This window comes from Saccopteryx leptura, chromosome 3, assembly GCF_036850995.1.
Source record: "Saccopteryx leptura isolate mSacLep1 chromosome 3, mSacLep1_pri_phased_curated, whole genome shotgun sequence".
Classification (NCBI taxonomy): Eukaryota; Metazoa; Chordata; class Mammalia; order Chiroptera; family Emballonuridae; genus Saccopteryx; species Saccopteryx leptura.
The window spans coordinates 262,853,539-262,873,713 of NC_089505.1; the positions used below are offsets into that span (position 1 = coordinate 262,853,539).

Here is a 20,175-nt window from a genome sequence, read left to right on the forward strand (position 1 = left end):
AATGAGCTTGAAAGATAGCTCCTGGCTAAAGTTTTGAAACCAGTAATTCGAATTCCAATCACCAGCATGGGAGTCTCTTGGTCTTAATGCCAAGGTAAAGCATGAAAAGTCATATTTCAAAGAGCTAACTGTGGGGCGGGTGCAGCAAGGCCTGAGAGGGCGGGGTATGTCTGAAGGCAGAAGAACTGCGAGGCAGCTCTCAGAAAACAGCAGGTGCACCAGAGCTGCCTCCTCACGTCTCAGCAAGTGAATTCACACCCCTCAGGGACCTAACAAGTCACTGAACTGCCTTGAGCTAGTGTTCTCATCTGCAAAACAGGAACAGAAAAAGTACCTACCTCACGAGTGTCAGGTGTGTGTAAGATGTGTGTGTAAGCTGCGTCAGGGGAAGTATGCTGCATAGTCCCCACTGTCGCAGGGAAAGTGCTCCCACACCAGAGACAGTGCATGAGCTCACCCTCTCCTCATCTCTCTCTCCCTTTCCCCACATGGTAGAGGGAAAAGGAGCCAGGTTTGAAGGACATGGGACATTTTAGAGTTAGTATTGACAGGACCCAGTGGCAGAGCTGAAGGACTGTGACCCAGTGTGTGCAGTCCTGGTCACGGGGATGGAGGACACGATGCTCTGTAGAGGGAGAAGGAACGAGAGCCAGCGGGTCCACTCCAGTTCACCGGGAGGCAGCTGTGGGACGTGCAAAGGCTGGTGTCTGCAGGTCTTAGACTATCAGTATCAGATTAAGCCGAACCTCCTTACCTCAACCAGTTTCCTTTTCTTGGTGATACTGTTCTTCTGCAGTTTCTCAGGCTGGGGAGCGGCTCTGCTAACGGGAGGTCTGGAACAGAGAGCGACCAGAAGAAACAGTGCTGAACAAAAGACAGCAAGGTTTCTCGTCCAGCGGCCGGCCAAGCCCAGGCCCCCTCTCTCCGCCCCCATCAGAGGACCCTCCGCCTCGGTCTGTTCCGTCATGCCCCGTTGCCTGCCTCCACCCCATCCCCCGGAAAGGTAGTTTCTGACATTGAGGGTCCTGCCTGAAGGGGCCATGATCCACAGGCCCTGAGGTGGGCTTCCCACACCTAAGCCCTGGTAGCCAGGGGTCAGTCCCTCCCTCCTGGGAGCCAGGAAGAACACCCGAGCCTGACCCCTGATACTAAAACCAAAGAGGAGCCTAAGCGTGAGGAGGTAGAGGCCGTGCTTCCTGAGCCCACTGGCCATTTTTCAGACAGGGATGTAGCAGACCTGTTTGGAATTGGGTAGTAAAAAAATCACGGCATAGTGTGAAGTGGAAGGGACTGGGCAGGCCTGGGAGTGCCCCGAGGCCTGTATTCAGGTCATTCTCACTATACAAAGGGGCCACTGGGCAGCAGGGATGAGAAACAGAACCCCCACTCTGCCCTCCCCCTCCAGGTTATGGTCTATGTTAAACTGTCACCATCATCGTAAAAGTTGCCTTTCCCCTCCCCGTTTTGGAGATTTGGGCCTTTAAACTTAAATAGAAGATCTTATAATGGGTTAAGGGTAAGCCCTCACGGATTCTTACAGAAGTCGGCCAATTTTGAGTCGCCACGGATTCCCTTCAATTGGTTTGTGGGGAGTTTAGGAAATGGGGCTGGGTATGGGAGACCTGCTCCAGTCCCCAGCACACGCTCCAGATCCATTAGTTACTGTTCTTGGGCTAGGCAAAGAGAAAGGATTACCTTGATCCCCTTGTAAGCAGCAAACAAAGCCAAGTGAGAAACTTAGTACCGTTTAGAGCCGCATTAGCAAGCACCTCATTCATGCACAAGCATTTTCCAAGTGAACAGACATTCCTGCGTGGCACAAACCATGCTTCCCGAGCATGCCAGCAAAGAACTAAAACAGAAATGAAAGAGTGCACCAGTCTACAAATTCAGAAAGCTCATACCCTGGCGTCTCTGGGCAAACTCTGCACTAAAGCGCCTACAGAATGGGGAGAAAAAAGGAAGCCTTGTCAATGCTTCCCACACACTGGGGGGACTTTGCAAAGGCGCCCGGGGACTCTGCTTATGTTAGAGTGTGCTGCGGAGAAACTTGTCGTCAGGAAAACAATCGCATCCTCCTGGACGTCGCTGGGAGTTATGCACAATGGATGGTTTGTTTTCAGATCAAGTTCAACTCATAATTTGGCCTAATAATTCCCAGTGTTCTTGGTAGGGCAGCTTGCCTGCTGGAACGGCTGACATTTTTGTGCTGGGGAAAAACAAGCTACCTTTATTTTCTCAGAAACTCTTCAATCAAAACACATTATGTAATCATAAGTGATTGTTAGACCAAATGGTATTATAATCAACACTGAAGAACGGGTAGAGAGCACATGTCTGCAAAGTGACACCCCCGGCTGACATCATCACTGCCAAATTGAGCAAAACCGGGAGGCGGGGGCGGGCCGGTTCTCACAATTAGACACTTCCTTCACATTAATTATCGCTTCTCAAGACATCTGCTCTTTCTTCTGTTTTAGTGGGACTTTCAAATGAAATCCGTGGGTTTCTTCTTTCACCTAAGAATGTTTCAAGTGGATGGCAAAAGCAAGCCAAGGTCTGAAAGGGGAGCAAGGGGACACTGGGACTGCAGCATGGCTTTGTGAGGCAGAACTGGAGATTAGAACACAGGGCTCGTTTTCAGGGCATACACACAGGTTGTATAATATGTCACATATTATACAGTGTATATAAAGTATGCATACAAGCACAGATACCGTGTATTTATATATACACAAGACTGTATATATTGATATATATATGTGTGTGTGTACATATATATACGTAGAGGCAACCTGATGCTTTTTTCACCTTGATTTTCATTTAAAATTTGAAAAGTAAAGCAATCTCAGCATGGTTCTTTCATATTTCACAAGCATATGTTTACAGCTGTGTTGCTTCAAAACCGGAGATGAGAGGGCAAAAGGAAGAAACCTGCATAGTGGCAACGTCAGCGAACTGTGAGTCTAGAGCCTTCGCGGTTGCGGATTGTACATGAATGCTTAGTACTGGATGCTCATCCAACACCTGGGGTTTTGCAGAAGGCTGTGAATACTTACTTGACAATTCCCTGCCTCCAAAGGAAAGCAAGTCAAAACACAATACAAGCATTAAAGGCTTCTTTCCAGGCATCTATAAACAGTGCTCATAACATCAGTCATGGGAGGGACTGCCAAAAATGTCAAACACGGCCAAACACTAGAGCTTTAGCATTTTTCGGCGGCTCTAAATCCTTCCAGATCAGAGTCCGTTAGAAATGTGACCCTGAAAAGCTTTGCTGAGGTGGGAAAGAGTAGAGCGCATGAGAACATTCACTCACTTTTCAGTCCAATGAACTCTCTAGGGCTGCTGCTGCCAGCTGGCACACCAGACGAGATGGGAGCGGGGAAGGGAGAGGAAGCAGTGCTCCTGGGAGCCAGCAGGGAGCTCAGAAAGGTTAGGAGGGGTGGTGAGGGGACAGGCTCGGAGGTGGAAGGGACAGAGACACAACGGGGCCTCCTGGGGGCATGCAGGGCTTTGAAGACACCCAGGGAAACAAAGGAGCAAGAGAGCTTCCATTGGGCAGGAAATCTGAGGGAGCCTGGCAGAGAGCAAACAAACTGGGTCGTCAGGAGAGAAGACGATGGACAGGCTGAGCGTGTGAGAGCAGGAGGGCAGCTCCGCCTCGGAAGCAAGGCAGGGACAGGAAGCCCAGGAGAGGGCTGAGAACTCAAGCACGGGGCTGGGTGCTGAGTAAGAAAGTGGCCCTCTTCTTGCCCAGTGCTGGGATGTGGGCTGCTGGAGACCCATCTCACACCTGTGGGTAGAGTCACTACCTTTGCCCTCATGTCCCCTATGGAAACGACCCATTCAGTGGGCAGGGAAGGTCAATCCCTGCTGTAATCTCATCGTCCAGCTGAAGAAAAAGCTTAGGCTCACTTGAAGATGTGGAGAATGTTCCCCAACACAGGCTCTCGTTCACAAAAGGCCCCCCCAGGGTGGCCAGTCCCTGGGTGTCTGTTCCTCCTTGTCACCTCCATGGGGTGTTGGCTTGCAGAGCACATGATGACCCAAGCTGTGCCGGAGAGGGTTCCGAGACAAGGGGTTTGGGAAAGCTTCGGAAATGACTGAGGAGATAAAAACCAGCTCAGTGTGACAGCTGACTGGGGAGGCAGGCTCGGAAGTTCAGTGAGGAACAAAGCGGTTCCAAGCAGCCTCTGTAAAGAAGGGTGTGGGTGTGGAGAAGCTCAGCTACATTTAGCCAAGAAATGCAAGTCTGGAATTGTTTTAAGTGTTGCTAGTCAGATGATGTTCAAAGTGTCACTGGAGGAAATGTAGCTATGTTTCAGAATGTGCTAAGAAATGTTCCAAGAGTTTTCAAAGTGTCTCGGGAAACTGAGCTACTCCTGGGTCCTGGTTTTAGGCAGGAAACAAAGGACGACCTGGAGATCGCTGTAGAATGTCCTCAAACGAGATCTATCACCTCATGGATGGGCCTCAGGGACGTGTTTGCATATGTGCATTTTTCTGGGGTGAAGGGGGCATGTTTTAAACAGATTTGCAAAGATGTCTGTTGAGAGAGAGAGAGAACACTAATGCTCTAAGGTAAGTCCAGGTGTAGGAAAAGTCTCCAAAGACACAGGGCTATTTTCAGAACAAAAGGAACTGGATTATGTTAAATGTATTCTGTCTTCTAGAACCATCTGTAGAGCTGCACTGTGGCAGAGTGGGGTAGAAGGGAATCAGGCAGGAGAACTGTGGGTGACCTGAGAGCCTGCCATCTTAAAAATGCTCTTGACTGAAGCCTATAACATAACCCTTAAAAATGGGAATATAGTCCCAGATGTGGCCATATAAGGCAAATATCAATTTATTCGGGTGAAAAACTGAGGGCATAAAGGATGGAGTGGAGGGAACTATGAGTAAGGTTGGCAAAGTATTGAAGAGGCCACTGCGGTAACCCAAGGGAGTGACAGTGAAGATCTGAACTAATGCAGTGATTATGGAGAAGGCAATAGGTGAACAGTTAAAGAAATATTGGTGAAGCAGACTTCAAGGAGTTTGTAACTGCTTAGCTCTTGTGGATAGAGCAGGAAGTGAAATTCAGCTGGAATACCAGTTTTCCACTCGGACATCTGGGTGGATGGTGACACACTGAGACAGGAGATTTATGAAGAAAGGTGATGAGTTCAATTTTGGTGTGTCAAATTTTGGACATCTGCAGGTTTGCTATCCTAATTGAAAGTTCAACTGAAAGGGAGGACTCAGAGATTCAAGACCTTGTGAATCATCCTGCAGTGGGTAGAATATATCAAATCGATCAGGGAAAGGGGGCACAGTACAAAGAGAGGGTGGTCAAAGGTGAAATCCTGAGGACCAATAGCATGTGAGGGGCTGGAAGAGGAAGCAGAGACGGGACACTGAGAAAGGATGGTTGGAGAGGCAAGAGGAGGTTGGAGAGGCCAGGAGACTTGTTTCCAATGTTGATAACTTTCCTGTCCAACATGGTGGCCACTGGCCACATGTGACTCCTGAGCACTTGAACTGAGGCCAGTTCTAACTAGGAGGTGCTACAACTGGTAAATACACACCCGATTTTGAAGACCTAAAAGTAATTTTAAAAAAATGTAAAACAACTCATTAATAATTTTAAATTGGTTACATGTTGAAATAACTTTTTATATATTGGATTAAATAAAGTATTAAAATTAATTTCATCATCTATTTTAACTTTCCTAATGTGGTTAATTGAAAAATCACATACACGTCTTGCACTGTATGTCTAGTGGACAAAGCTACTGTAGAAGAAACAGGTCTTCCTTTTTTAAAAATTTTCTTTAAAAATTTTTTTCCATTTATTTGAGAGAGCAAGAGAGGAAGGAGGAGGAGAATGGGGGAAAGGGGGGAAAGAAAGAGAGAGAGAGAAGCACCAACTCATTGATCCACTAAGTTGTGCCATTTAGTTGCACATTCATTGGTTGATTCTCATATAAGCCCTGACAGGGGATTGAACCCTCAACCTCAGCACGCCAGGATGACGCTCTATTTACTGAGCCACCTGGCCAGGGCCAGTTCTTCCTTTTAATGAGACAAATATAGAGAGTGGATTGGATTTGGGAATTAAAAAGTCATCATGTGAGCAGAATGAGAGAGAGAAAAAACAGTGAAGGAGAGACTTGGTAAAACCTGGATGAGAAGGAAAAAAGGGAGGGAAAGTGAAGGTGAGACCATATATATATATATAAATGTATTGTGTAAAAGAACATAAAAAAATAATTCGAAGGATTTGGTTTTTTCCTTGAAGAGAGATGGGTGGGGTGTGAGATACTGGAAGGTGTTTCTTGGCTGAGGACATAGATCTAGCTAAGGGGGGGGGGGTGATGTAGGAGGAACAAGAGGGAGCAGGGACAAGGGGGGGTCCCAGCACCAGCTGAGGGACCAGCCTTGCACAGGACCAGGGCTCACTCCCTCAGAGAAGAGAAGAAAGAAGAGGAAGGGCTTATGTGGGGTGGGGGATGGGAAGCAAGAGAGAGGAGAGAAACAAGCGCCAAGTTACGTCCAGTGGCTTCTGTTTTCTCAGTGAAGGAAATTAGAAAAGCCATTTGCCAGGAGTGGAGGGGGTAGGGTTTGGGCAGAAGGTTGAGGAGGAGGCAAAAATTTGTCTGACTTCTGACAGAGTGACAAATGGAGCCAACCAAAGACAAGAATGAAAATGAATGAGCAGCAGAAAGGGCCTGAGTGCCGCTGGCAACACAGCCTGGTGAGGGCAATCTGCACCAAAGTCACTTTCTAGTCAGAAGAGCGAAGAGGTGAGTTGTAGAGGAAATGCAGGGGTGAAGAGCCAGGAGGACAGGAAGAATGGCACCGAGGCAGACAAAAAAGGGAAGGCCAGGAGGGAGCTGATGAACCTAGGAAAAAATGGAGGTGTCTAGGCACTGGATGTCATAATGATATGGGATGAAGAGTGGACATACCGAGAATGAAAAATCTGAAAGAGAGAAGGCCATGTCACTGAGGGAGAGAGGCCCTACAAATAACAGTGTCCCCTATGGCATGGCAGGAGCTACTGTTGACCACTTGACTACTGGCTGAACTCCTCAGAGACAGGACGCTGATAACTGACAGGAAGGGAGGGGTAGAAGATGGCAGGGCACGACACAAACTTCAAAGGAGTGTGTGGAGCTGGTTAAAAAGCATGCCAATCTACTCTAAATACATTTATAAAAGCATGATCCCCCACACCTTACGGCCACTAACACCATTTCAAGGGGTACAAATCATGTACCCTAACAATTGCTTCTGCAAATACCTCTGCAATTATCCTATCACGACCACACTACAGTAGAAAGAGGCAGGGTAGACAACCCTGATAGCATCCATTTCTGCAAACGGAGATTTGAGAGATGTTTGTAGACTGGATTAAAATAATCTGACCTAACGCTGACAGGGTCTTCTAAGAGATGTTCCCTTTCCATAGAAAAGGGCTTACCTATTTGTGATGAGTTCTCCATGAGTAAGTGGGTTTGAGTCAACTGAATATACCATAGGAGTATGACGTCCTAGGTGTATTAATCTTTTTTAGATAACATTTTATAGCATTTTGCTTCTGGATTATTATAGCCTGGCACATTCTTTGTGATAAAAAAATCAAGCAAACTATTCTCTAATGAATGGCAGGTTTAATTATCCATTATATAGACATTATTGCTTTGTTTCAAACAATACAGAAAAATCAAGAGATTTGAATAAGAAAATCATTTATGAATGGCGGCATTAAAGTCCCTTTAAAAAGATCAACTAACTATTCAGCTTTTGGTGGAGTTTTACATAGCTAAACAATAGACTTTAAAAATTATTAATTTTGGGGATTCCCAGATGGGAACGAAGTAGGCAAACATTCCAATGGCCACCTCCCAGGACCAAATTGGATTACAACTTAATTTAAGAACAATCATCTTGAAAAACCAACTTTGGACTAAACAAAGAAGAGTCTATAACCAAGGATCACAGAAGAAGCCACACTGGGACTGGTAGGAAGGGCGGAGATGTGGAAAGGGCTGTCCGGCTCCCAGGGGTGAGCAGGGTAGAGGGTCCAGAGGGACCCTCACTGCAGGGAGGGTTGCCCTGAGAGGGGAGGGTACACAGCCCCAGGCCGGTACCCCACCCTAGATTCCCAGAGCCTAGAAGTGCACCCACACAGCATGTGACAGTGAAAAGAGCTGAGGTTTCTGTCTTTGAGAAAGAGACGAACTCTTAGAGATGCAGGCTCTGTCTTAAAAAGCCTGCGCAAAAAAATCCCATTCATAGCCTCTTACTGGGGCCCCAGGATGAAAGAGCTGAAAGGACTAGTATTCTGTGAGGAGTGTGAAGTTGGTGGCCCACAGAAAGACACCATGGGGGATGGCCAATGGAACCCCTGTGCTGAGCCATTCTCCAGTACTGCAGTTGCCTTCTCTCTTGGATGTAGCAGTCTCCTCCATGCAGCAGCATCAGCCTGGGGAAAAGCAACTGCTCTACCCTTGGGAATCTTTCTTGCCCCACTCTATGGAGACTGGACTGTTCTGAGAAGTCAGAAAGCAGGGGGTATTTCAGTGACTCCGTTTTCTGGCATTGAGGCTGGAGCTTTCCCTTGCACACTCCCAAGTCTATGACTGGTGGTTCTGCCCCACAGGAGACTCAGTAGAAACTGTCCAGACAGTGGGAAGACCACATTCTGGGTCTCAGAGGCCACGCCCAGGCTTAAACTCTACCAGAGGTTTTTTCCAGTGGCCTAGACCCACAAGCAGCCAGCAGACAGAGGCTGCAGGAGGTGGGGATCAGGGAACCTTGGCTTTTTGCAGACCTTCCCCCAGGCCTGGAGTAGGTAGAAGACAGCCTAAGAGTGTGGTTTGGTATTTGCATATGCACCTGGGCCCAGCAAAGGCAGTCACAAACTCTGGATTGCTTGTAGCTCCAAAAAGTTTGCTGAAGGTGTCATGGGCAGTGTCTCCCACTGGTCTGTGCTGGGTTCCCTTCAGGGAGGTCCAGGGCCGGCACATCCAGTGGCCAGCTGCAGAGAGCATCAGTTTATAACCTAACGACACTTGCTGGTGGTGTGTCCTAAGGGAGGGATCATCAGACATGGGGCACAGTTGAGGTGAGTTCCATTCTCTGTGGTCAACACTGGCCCAGCAGCTCGTGTGCACTGGACAGGGTGGAGCTTCACAGTCAGCCGGCCTGAGTGCTGGGTATCCTGGCTCACTGAGCTAGGCTCCACATGGGGAAGGGAGAGAGGCTTGCAGCACGGACATTTAAAGTGTGGGTCCCCACGAACCTATTGTTGGGTCAGGTTGAGGGGCTTAACCACTTTCTGGAGGGACACAGCCCCAGGGGAAGACTCTCTCAGTCTTCTTCACTGAGACTAGGGGCTCATCAGCTGGAAGAACTTTTGCAGAGAGGATAGTCAGCCTCACCCAATCTGAACCTGCTGCTCACCTTGCTGGGGAGAAATAGAATTGGAGTATCCAGCAGTGTCTGAGGGATTAGGCTCTGGAGTAGGGGCTGCTTTCCCCATACTGAGCTTCTGACCAAGAACCGCTGAAGTAGGGGGTCCCACTAACATTCCCTACCTCAGCTGCTCTAACCCATTAAGCCTGCAACCTGTAGAGGGGTTGGTGGGGTGAGGTCAGTCTGAGCCCACACCACAGTCTTTCTACAGAAGACTCTGGGAAGACCACGCAGCTGCAAGAGGAGGTGGAGCAGCTGAAAAGTGGAGGCAAATCTTACGGAGCTTGGAGCTTTTATGGAGCAGCTGTCATCTCTAAGCAGAAGGAAGCTGATCCTTATACACAAGTTGGCCCCTTCCACAGTACCCAGGCACAGAAAACGCAGACACAAACAGCAAGCAGAGCAGTATCTCCAGACAGGTAGCCCATAGCAGGTTACAAACAATGGCTGATGCTAATTGAAGAAGACCCAGAACCAACACAACCAGTAATGAGTGGCAGACAGCACCAATGCTAGGCTCAGCTAGCTACACAAGAAGTGCATCCAAAGCAGGAGTCCAGCAGGCAGCAGACATTGTGGAGAATAAATACACCCAAAAGGATAGACACTGCACAGTGTCTAATACAAATGATCAAGATTGACCCTGAGAGCCAGCCAGTCTGAAGAGATAACCACACCCACGAAAGGACCAACTGCATTCAATACTCACATACAACAGAAGGGTGAATATTACCCTCAAAAAGCATTTTTAGAGCAAGAAACTCAGGCGGCCTGGAGGTCAGTACCGCCAACCCCATCTTCCTCATAAAGACACCACAACAAATTTCACAGTCAGACAGTGTTACCTAATACACAGACAAAATGGGCAAAGAAATATGACTCAAATGAATCAACAAGAGAAATCCCCATAAAAAGAACTAAATGAAATGGAAGTAACCAAACTACCAGATGTAGAGTTTAAAATAATGATTTTAGGATGCTCAAGGATCTTAGAGCAACAATGGATGATCACATAAAATCTGAAACAAAGAGATAGCAAGCATCAGAAATGACATTGAAATCATAAAAAAGAACCAGTCAGAAATGAAAAATACAAAATAGAAATGAAGACTGCACTAGAAGGAATAAACAGCAAGCTGGATGCAGCAGAGGACTGAATTAGCTATTTAGAGGACAAGATAAACATAAGCCCAGAAGCAGAGCCACAAAAAGAAGAGGTTCAAAAAGACTAAAGAAACTCTAAGAGACCTCTGTGACAACATGAAGAGAAACAACATCCACATCATAGGGGTTCCTGAAGGAGAAGCGAACAAACAAGGGATAGAGAACCTGTTTGAAGAAATCATAGCTGAAAATTTCCCTAAATTGAGGAAGAAAAAAGTCACATAAGTTCAAGAAGCAGAGAGAGTCCCATTAAGGATGAACTCAAGGAGACTTTTACCAAGACAAATCATAATTAAAATGTCAATGTTAAGAGACAACAAAATAATACTAAAAGCTGCAAGAGAAAAGCAGTTAATTACCTACAGAGGAGCCCCCATAAGGATTACATCTGACTTCTCAACAGAAACACTTGAGGCCAGAAGGGAGTGACAAGAAATATTCAAAATAATGCAAAACAAGAACCTAGAACCAAGACTACTTTATCCAGCAAGGCTATCCTTTAATATTGAAGGGAAAATATTTAATAAAAAGCTTCCCAGACAAGAAAAGACTCAAGGAATTCATTACAACCAAACCAGTACTGCAAGAAATGTTAAAGGGCCTGCTATAAAAAGAGCAAAGAAAAAAAATTAAGAGAAAGGATATTATAGGTTTAAAGAATAAAATGGCAATACAGTGGTCCCTTGTCTATCATGGGGGTTAGGGTCCTGAATCCTACCACTATAGGCAAAAAGTTGCAAAGTAGCAACCTTATATTTATTTTAATATTTATATATTTTAAGGCTTTATTTCAATTAAATATTCTTTTAATGATTTAATTAACAATTTTTATATTGTTTTCCATTTTTTAGGCTAGAAAATGCTTATTTTACTGCAAAAATAATTAAAATAATATATAAGGATACCTATATACTGCAAAATCCTGTGATATAGCAAAAAATCCATGATACAAAATTAGATATATACAATTTAAAAATCTGTGATACAGTGAGACCATGTAAAGTGAACCACAATATGGCAAGGGATGACTGTAAATAAGTATGTATCAATAATAACCTTAAATGTAAATGGATTAAATGCTCCAATCAAAAGACATAGGTAGCTGCATGGATAAGAAAACAGGACCCATACATATGCTGTCTACAAGAGAACACCTTAAAACAAAAGATGCACATAGACTGAAAGTAAAGGCTAAACTGACAGCCAACATCATACTAAAGAGGCAAAAATTAAAAGCAATCCCCTTAAGAACAGGAACTAGGCAGGGATGCCCCCTTTCACCACTCTTATTCAACATAGTTCTAGAAGTCCTAGCCACAGAAATCAGACAAGAAAAAGAAATAAAAGGCATCCAAATTGGAAAAAAAAAGTTAAACTGTCATTATTTGCTGATGATATGATATGATACATATAAAACCATAAAGTCTCAGTCAAAAAACTACTAGACCTAATAAATTAATTTGGCAAGGTGGCAGAATATAAAATTAATATTCTGAAATCAGTTGCACTTTTATACATCAATAACAAACTGTCAGAAAGAGAAATTAAGGAAACAATTCCCTTCACTATTGCAAAAAAAAAAAAATTAAGTACCTAGGAGTAAATTTAACCAAGAAGGTAATAGACTTATACTTGAAAAATTATATAACATTGAAAAAAAAATCAAGGAAGATACAAACAAGTGGAAGCATATACTTACTGTGTTCATGGATAGAAAAAATAAACATGATTAAAATGTCTATACTACCCAAAGCAATCTACAGATTCAGTGCAATTCCTATTAAAATACCAATGGCATACTTCATAGATCTAGAACCTATACTGGAAAAACTTATATGGAACCAAAAAAGAACTCAAATAGCCTCAGCAATCTTGAAAATGAAGAACAAAGTGGGAGATATCACACTTCCTGATATCAAGTTATACTACAAAGTCATTGTAATCAAAACAGCTTGGCATTGGCATAAAAACAGGCATACAGATCAATGGAACAGAACAGAAAACCCAGAAATAAACCCATGTCTTTTCGGTCAATTGATATTTTACAAAGGAGGTAAGAGCATACAATGGAGTAAAGACAGTCTCTTTAATAAATGGTGTTGGGAAAATTGGACAGGTACATGCAAAAAAATGAAACTAGACCACCAACTTACACCATTCACAAAAATAAACAAAATGGATAAAGGACTTAAATGTAAGTTGCAAAACCATAAAAACCTTGGAAGGAAATATAGGCAGTAAACTCTCTTATATCCCTTCTGGCAATATTTTTGCCAATATATCTCCATGAGCAAGTGAAATAAACAAATGGGGCTATATCAAACTAAAAAGCTTTAGCACAGCAAAAAATATCATAACAAAATAAAAAGACAACCCACACAATGGGAGAACATTTGTCAACACATCTAATTAGGGGTTAATAACCAAAATTTATAAAGAACTTCTAAAACTCAACACCAAGAAGGTAAACAATCCAATTAAAGAATGGGCAAAGCACCTGAATAGACACTTCTCCAAAGAGGACATACAGATGGCCAATAGGCATATGAAAAAGTGTTCAACATCACGAATCAACAGAGAAATACAAATTAAAACCATAATGAGATACTACTTCACATCTGTCAGAAAGGCTCTCATTAACAAATCAATATACAAGTGCTGCTGAGGGTGTGGAGAAAAGGGAACCCTCCTGCACTACTGGTGGGAATGCAGACTTGTGCAGCCACTGTGAAAAACAGTATGGTGTTTCCTCAAAATATTAAAAATGGTACTACTGCCTTTTGACCCAGCTATCCCAAAATATATCCTAAGAAATATATCCTAAGAATCCCAAAACATTGATTCAAAAGAAGATACGCATCCACATGTTTATTACAGCATTGTTTATAATAGCCAAGATCTGGAAACAGCCCAAGTGTCCATAAGTGGACAAATGGACAAAAAAGCTATGGTATAGCCTGACCAAGCAGTGGTGCAGTGGACAGAGCACTGGACTTGGACATGGAGGACCTAGGTTCGAAACCCCAAGGTCGCTGGCTTGAGCATGAGTTCATCTGGCTTGAGCATGGGCTCACCAACTTGAGCACTGGGTTGCTGGCTTGAGCGTGGGATCACAGACATGACCCCATGGTCACTGGCTTGAGCCCAAAGGTCGCTGGCAGCTTAAAACCCAAGGTCATTGGCTTGAGCAAGGGGTCATTTGCTAGGCTGAGGCCCCCTGGTCAAGGCACATATGAGAAAGCAATCAATGAACAAGCAATCAATAAACAACTAAGATGCTGCAACAAAGAATTGATGCTTCTCATCTCTCCCTTCCTGTCTGTCCCTATCTGTCCCCCTCTGACTCTCTCTGTCTCTGTCAAAAAAAAAGCTGTGATACATATACGCAATGGGATACTACATGGCTATGAAAAAGAAGGAAATCTTATCTTTTGCAATGGCATGGATGGACCTGGTGATTATTATGCTAAGTGAAATAAGCCAAGCAGAGAAAGACAAATATCATATGATCTCACTTATATGTGGAATCTAATGAACAAAGTAAACTGAAGAATGGAATAGAGGCAGAGGCAGGGTCACAGGGACCAGAGGGACAGCTGTCAGAGGGAAGGGGTTGAAGGGATGAGATCAGAGAAGGCAAAGGAATTAGTGAAATTATATAAGGATAACACATAGATACAGATAACAGGACAGTAAATCCCAGTGGGAAGTGGGGAGGGAGTCCGGAAGAAGGGGGCAAAAGTACTGTTATGGGGGGCACGCTGATGGGGGTGAGGGTGCTATATTGAGTGGGACAGCTGAATCAATGTTAACATAATTAATTTAAAATTTTAATAAAAGAATAAAAAGTATTAATTTCAGAATTTCAGGGTTTAATAGATATTGTAGCTATAGTTCCTTCCACCTTGTTATAGAACAGGAAACTTGCTACGTTCTACCCTCTCAGTGCAGCTGAGTTTAGAACTCTTACTGAACCGAGAGGTGAAGGGAAGATGGAAAACTGAGCCGAGAGTAAAATACTCTGGAGGAGCAGAGACCCCCCCTTGCCCGGTCTGCCCGAGGAAACGAGGTTTGAGCTTCCCTTGCACACAACATATATGCAACTGCAGGTCTCTCTACTAACTTGTAGGCTATTTAAGGTCACTGTCATCACAAATGGGATTTAATTGCAGAATTAGAGGTTCCTCCCCATTTATTGGACCAAGTGTCAAGACAGAATCCGTAGAGGTTTTGACAGATCTCAGTCTCGTTAGGTAAATTCAGCAGCATCTGCTAGCAAGACTGTCAGCACTCAACAAGCCTAACAATACAAGCTCACAGAGCAGCTATTGATCTATGGTGACAAAGGGCCTCTGTCAGGCCTGCCAGGGAACTGCCAGGAGAGCTGGGCTGTGTACTCATTGATGTCACCCTAGTGGGGAGCACTGTCTGCTTCCTCCTGCTCACTGCATCTCAGGCAAACTTGAAATGTGAATTTACTTACTGATAGAGCCTTAAAAAAAAAATTGGAGGCAAATTCTCCCAGCAGATTTCTGTCCCTAAACGTAGCATAAACATTTAGGAAAAAATAAACAAAACTGGGATTATCTATAGATGGTGGTTTGTTGTAGTTCAGAGACAGCTATCTAAACCTTTCCCATATTTTTAAGCTTTGCCACCTATGAGAATGTTCTTTTTTTCATTGTTAAATCTTCCAACAAGGAAGTTATATGTGTAAAAACAGGTGCGGTGGCTATAGTAATGCAGGATTTTCTTTTCAGTTCTTTTGACCTCTGGTTACTTGAATAGATTTCAACCAAATAAACGTTTTAATGGATAGATGGTATGAAGATTAAAAAAAAAACATTTAACAAAGACTAGTCCCATGGACAGTTGTGACATCACTGGATTTTATATGGGTGATACAATTCCCCACAAAGAGAAAGCCACCTAAAGATGCTAACAAAATGAAGGTAAAAGTTGTTAACCAAGAATGGATTTGAAGACCATTGTAATGACACATTAATATATTTCAATATTAAGAGAAGCAGGCTAATTCACCCATTCATCTACTCATTCAAGAAATATTTGTCATGTATTTTGTATAAGACACTGTGTTAGGCACATAGTAGTAACCATTAGACACAGTGCCGACCCTCAAGGAACCAAGTCTCACAAATTTATAATCCAGTTGAACTTTAACTATCTTGATGCTGTAGACCCAAATATTAAGGAACCAATATTAAATCTTTCCCATATTTTTAATGGGAACCATTTAACAATTGAACCTTAAGGATTAAAGCAGGCTATTAATTTGGGGACTGAAACAAAACAATCAATCTAAATCCCATAACATTTCTTTATAAATTCATGGTGTACATCTTTCTTTATAGGGCTTTGTTTTTACTTAAATTCATAAATCTGTACAAATTGATTTGGCAAGGATATGAGATAGTAGGAGAAGAGAAATTCTGAGGGCTTCCTAATTTAACTATAAACACAGTTTAAGAAAAAGTGTGGAAAACCCTAGTGCTGGAGTAGAATTTTGAGAGCACTTAGTGCGAGAACCTGTGAATTGATGCATGAGGGGACCATCATTGTCTGTTGCACTGGGCACTCTGGGGATCTGGGAAATCAGCACTGCCTGAGGAAATGCTGTCTACTCCAGCCTGGTGTGACCACATCTGTAGCTTTCCATATACTCTACAATTAAAGAAACATTACAACGTCTAACTTTAGTATTGTCATCTTTCCATTATTCGCATCACTGTCCTCTTGCGATGACCAAAAAGATTGTGTCCCTATTTATACCCCCTTTGTCCCCTCTCCCAAACTCCCTCCCCCCTTCCCACTAGGATTTGCTGTCCTGTTATTTGTATCTATTTGTTATGTATATATAATTTCACTAATCCCTCTCCTTCTGTGATCCCATCCCCTCATTCCCCTTGTCTCTGACAGCTGTCCTTCTGGTCCCTGTGACCCCACTTCTGCCTCTATTCCATTTCTCAGTTCAATTTGTTCATTAGATTCCACATATAAGTGATATCATATGATATTTGTCTTTCTCTGCCTGGCTTACTTCACCTAGCATAATAATCTCCAGGTCCATTCATGCTGTCGCAAAAGGTAAGATTTCCTTTTTCATGGCTGCGTAGTATTCCATTGTGTATATGTACCACAGCTTTTTAATACACTCGTCCACTGATGGACACTGGGCTGTTTCCAGATCTTGGTTATTTCTACTGAGATATTCAATGTAAAAGGAAATCCAAGGGAGCTGGGTTTTTGACTCTCACTGAGCTAACACTTTTGCAAACATCAGAGATTCAGAACTAAAGAACAAGGAGGACTGAAGATGTCAAAGGTTTCAAATGTTAGAAAGGTAATGGTAATAACAAAGTTAATATAAAAAACTCTGTCACTAAACTTTAATTTTAAAAATGACCAAAATGGAGACTGATTTCAAATAAAAAAAAATTAACTGTGAGAATTTCTGCTTTAAAATATGTGCACTAAATATTTCCCCTTACAGTCAGCTGGACCTTGCAATTTTATCAGTTAGGAAGAAAATATTAAAGATGATAGAGGATAGAAATTAAAAAAATTATTTTCTAATTGTATTTAGGGACCTTTCTGGAAAGCAAATGGTTTTTAATTAAGACATAAATCTTGATTGATTCAAGAGTATAAACATAATCATTTACTGAAACTTCTTTTTAGAAAATGATTGTGTACATATTACATAACCAGGTAAAACAACTGAGTATCTACACTAACTATAGCCAATAAATTGATGACAGCCTGACCAGACGGTGGGTGGTGCAGTGGATAGAGCATTGGACTGGGATGCAGAGGACCCAGGTTCAAAACCCCGAGGTTGCCAGCTTGAGCGGGGGTCATCTGGTTTGAGCAAGGCTCACCAGCTTGAGCCCAAGGTCTCTGGCTTGAGCAAGGGGTCACTCGATCTGCTGTAGCCCCCTCGTTCAAGGCACATATGAGAAAGTAATCAGTGAACAACTAAGGTGCTGCAACGAAGAGTTGATGCTTCTCATCTCTCTCCCTTCCTGTCTGTCTGTCCCTATCTGCTCCTCTCTGCCTGTCACACACACACACACACACACAATCGATGACTAAAACTATAAATATCATAATTTCTAAGGCAAACTGCATTCATGTGCTAAGGCAATACAGTTTAAGGGTTAAAAAATAACTTTTCTATTTAAAAACAGGGATGATCTTCTCTGAGATAAGCAGGACAGGCTAGCAGTAAGTCCAAAGCCTTTCTGAGGAAGGAAAAATACATCCATCTTCTTAGTTTGGAAACTTCTGTGGGGGGGGGGGGGGGAGATGGTAGGTAGATAGGTAGGTAGATAAGTAAGTAGGTATGTAGGTATGGTTTGAACCTTAGTAAAAGGTGGTAAATGCTATAATAAGTATTGTTTTAAGGATGGTGTAGAAACAGAAAGGGTTAAATCCTACATTCTTTTATTCATCCTGGCGTAGATAGCCAAAAGCAGCAAGCTTGAGCACTTGCTAATAAAAGACCTTGAAAACAAAGACTGCTGACTCAGGCGCACTGAGAAAATCTCTGATCTATTATACCTATATAGAAAAGTAAAAGCTAGTGAATATTTATATGCCAGTTTCTATAAAAACAGTTCTATTTGTATTAATTTTGTATCTTGTCATTATAAACTGTTTTTTGAACACAAGTTTCAGGTTTCAACTGAATACAGTACATCAAATAAAAAATTCAATTATATAGTTAATCTAAGCAGTTTGGCGAGGAGAGATGAGGACCATGTGTCAACCAGTAGATATTTAAAAATAAATTACAATTCATGGCCTCACTGGGTCCAATCAGAAAGACTAAAGGCTGGTTAGCTCATTAGGATTTTAACAAGACTACAATCTACACTTGAGATATTATTAGAACCTATCTATAAATCATTTTTAGAATGTCTTGTGATTTACCTCAGTGGTGAGCATGCAGTTATCACAGATTCAAAATTGGGATTACATGATAATTTGATCCATACAAAAAAATTGAATATTGGCACTAAACATGCCTATAGTTGTAAATTTCTAATTTGTTTTTTTTTTCTTAATGTGAAAATAAAAACCTCTGGAGATGGACCAAAGATGTTAAAAATATATTTAGGACTATCAACATGTAATGTGAATATAAAATTTCAGTTAGAAAACTTAGACTTCTCAGTGAACTAGTTTCCTTTTCTAAGAAGTGATGCTTGTAGCACCCGTGACAGCGGTGTAAAAGCTATGGATTCTAAAACTGTTCCACTTAAACTGGGTTAAGTTTTAAACGTCTCTAATGATCTGTGACATTGATTTGGCTGTATTTACTGGCATTTGTAAGTGACTATATATACACTGTAGAAATACTAGATAAAAAATACCTATATATATCAAAGGTGTGTTTACAAATGGTAGTTACTGTTTAACATTAAAATGTCTTGAGGTTCTTTTCTGTGATAATAACCTGTTCCCATTAGAAAAAAAACTCAAGGAGAATGAGCTGGATATTTTCCACGTGCCCTTCCATATCTACTCTCCACCTTCTGTTGTCCAAGGCTGCCTTTGCGGACTGCATCAGGGGATGCATCCTTCAGCTTGAGTGGATTCGGCTCCTGAGACGTACCAGGGGACAGGGTGAAAAGAGAATGCAATTTGTTCTCCCAATACCTCCTGTTGGGCCTCAGGCTGGTTCCCTTCAACCTTCTCCCTCAGGTCTCAGCTCTCACAAGGTGGTCCATTCCTACAGCTCTGTTCTCCATATCTGGCAACACCTTCCTCCCCTTGCCCCTTCAGGCCCAGGTACCATAATGGCTTCCAGCTGTTGCTCTCCCTGAGGGGCTGCCCATCCATTGTTTCCCTTAATCTTGCTCAAACTTTTGTTAATAATTCCTTCATTAAGCTCTCCCCAGACTATTTCCTTTTCAGAGTACCTCTTTTTTTCTTCTTGGGGCCACACCTGACAGATAGTTTAGGCCACACTTGAAGACTTAAGGTTTATTCCTTTCACTATCTACCAATTTTATGAAATTCTACTTAAGATACCAGGACTCCTATACTTTTATATTCTTTGAAGCAATGTTAGGAAACCTGAGCCAAGAATCAAAACCAGAAAAGAGAAAGGTTTCTGAACTTAACAACACTATCCAATGTAATCTTCAGAAATACAACATACAACATGGCACATCAAAGACAGCAGAAAACAAAACACAAACATTTCTATTAAAACAAACCCCCCACAGGGCCCTGCCCAGTTGGCTCAGTGGGAGAGCGTCGGCCTGGCGTGCGGGAGTCCTGGGTTGATTCCCGGCCAGGGTACACAGGAGAAGCGCCCATCTGCTTCTCCACCCCTCCCCCTCTCCTTCCTCTCTGTCTCTCTCTTCCCCTCCCGCAGCCAAGGCTCCACTGGAGCAAAGTTGGTCCGGGTGCTGGGGATGGCTCTATGGCCTCTGCCTCAGGTGCTAGAATGGCTCTGGTTGCAACAGAGCAACGCCCCAGATGGGCATATCATCGCCCCCTGGTGGGCATGCCGGG

General features: G+C 43.1%; 1 protein-coding gene across 4 annotated transcripts in view; it reads right to left on the reverse strand.

Moving 5' to 3' along the window:
• The window catches only part of EML6 (EMAP like 6), a 263,423-nt gene that overhangs the window by 23,667 nt on the left and 219,581 nt on the right, over positions 1-20,175 (reverse strand). For all 4 annotated transcript variants that reach the window (XM_066378261.1, XM_066378260.1, XM_066378258.1 and 1 more), the window contains exon 29: positions 755-833. In XM_066378261.1, coding sequence (XP_066234358.1) covers positions 755-833 — 79 coding nt within the window. The remainder of the gene's footprint in view (positions 1-754; positions 834-20,175) is intronic.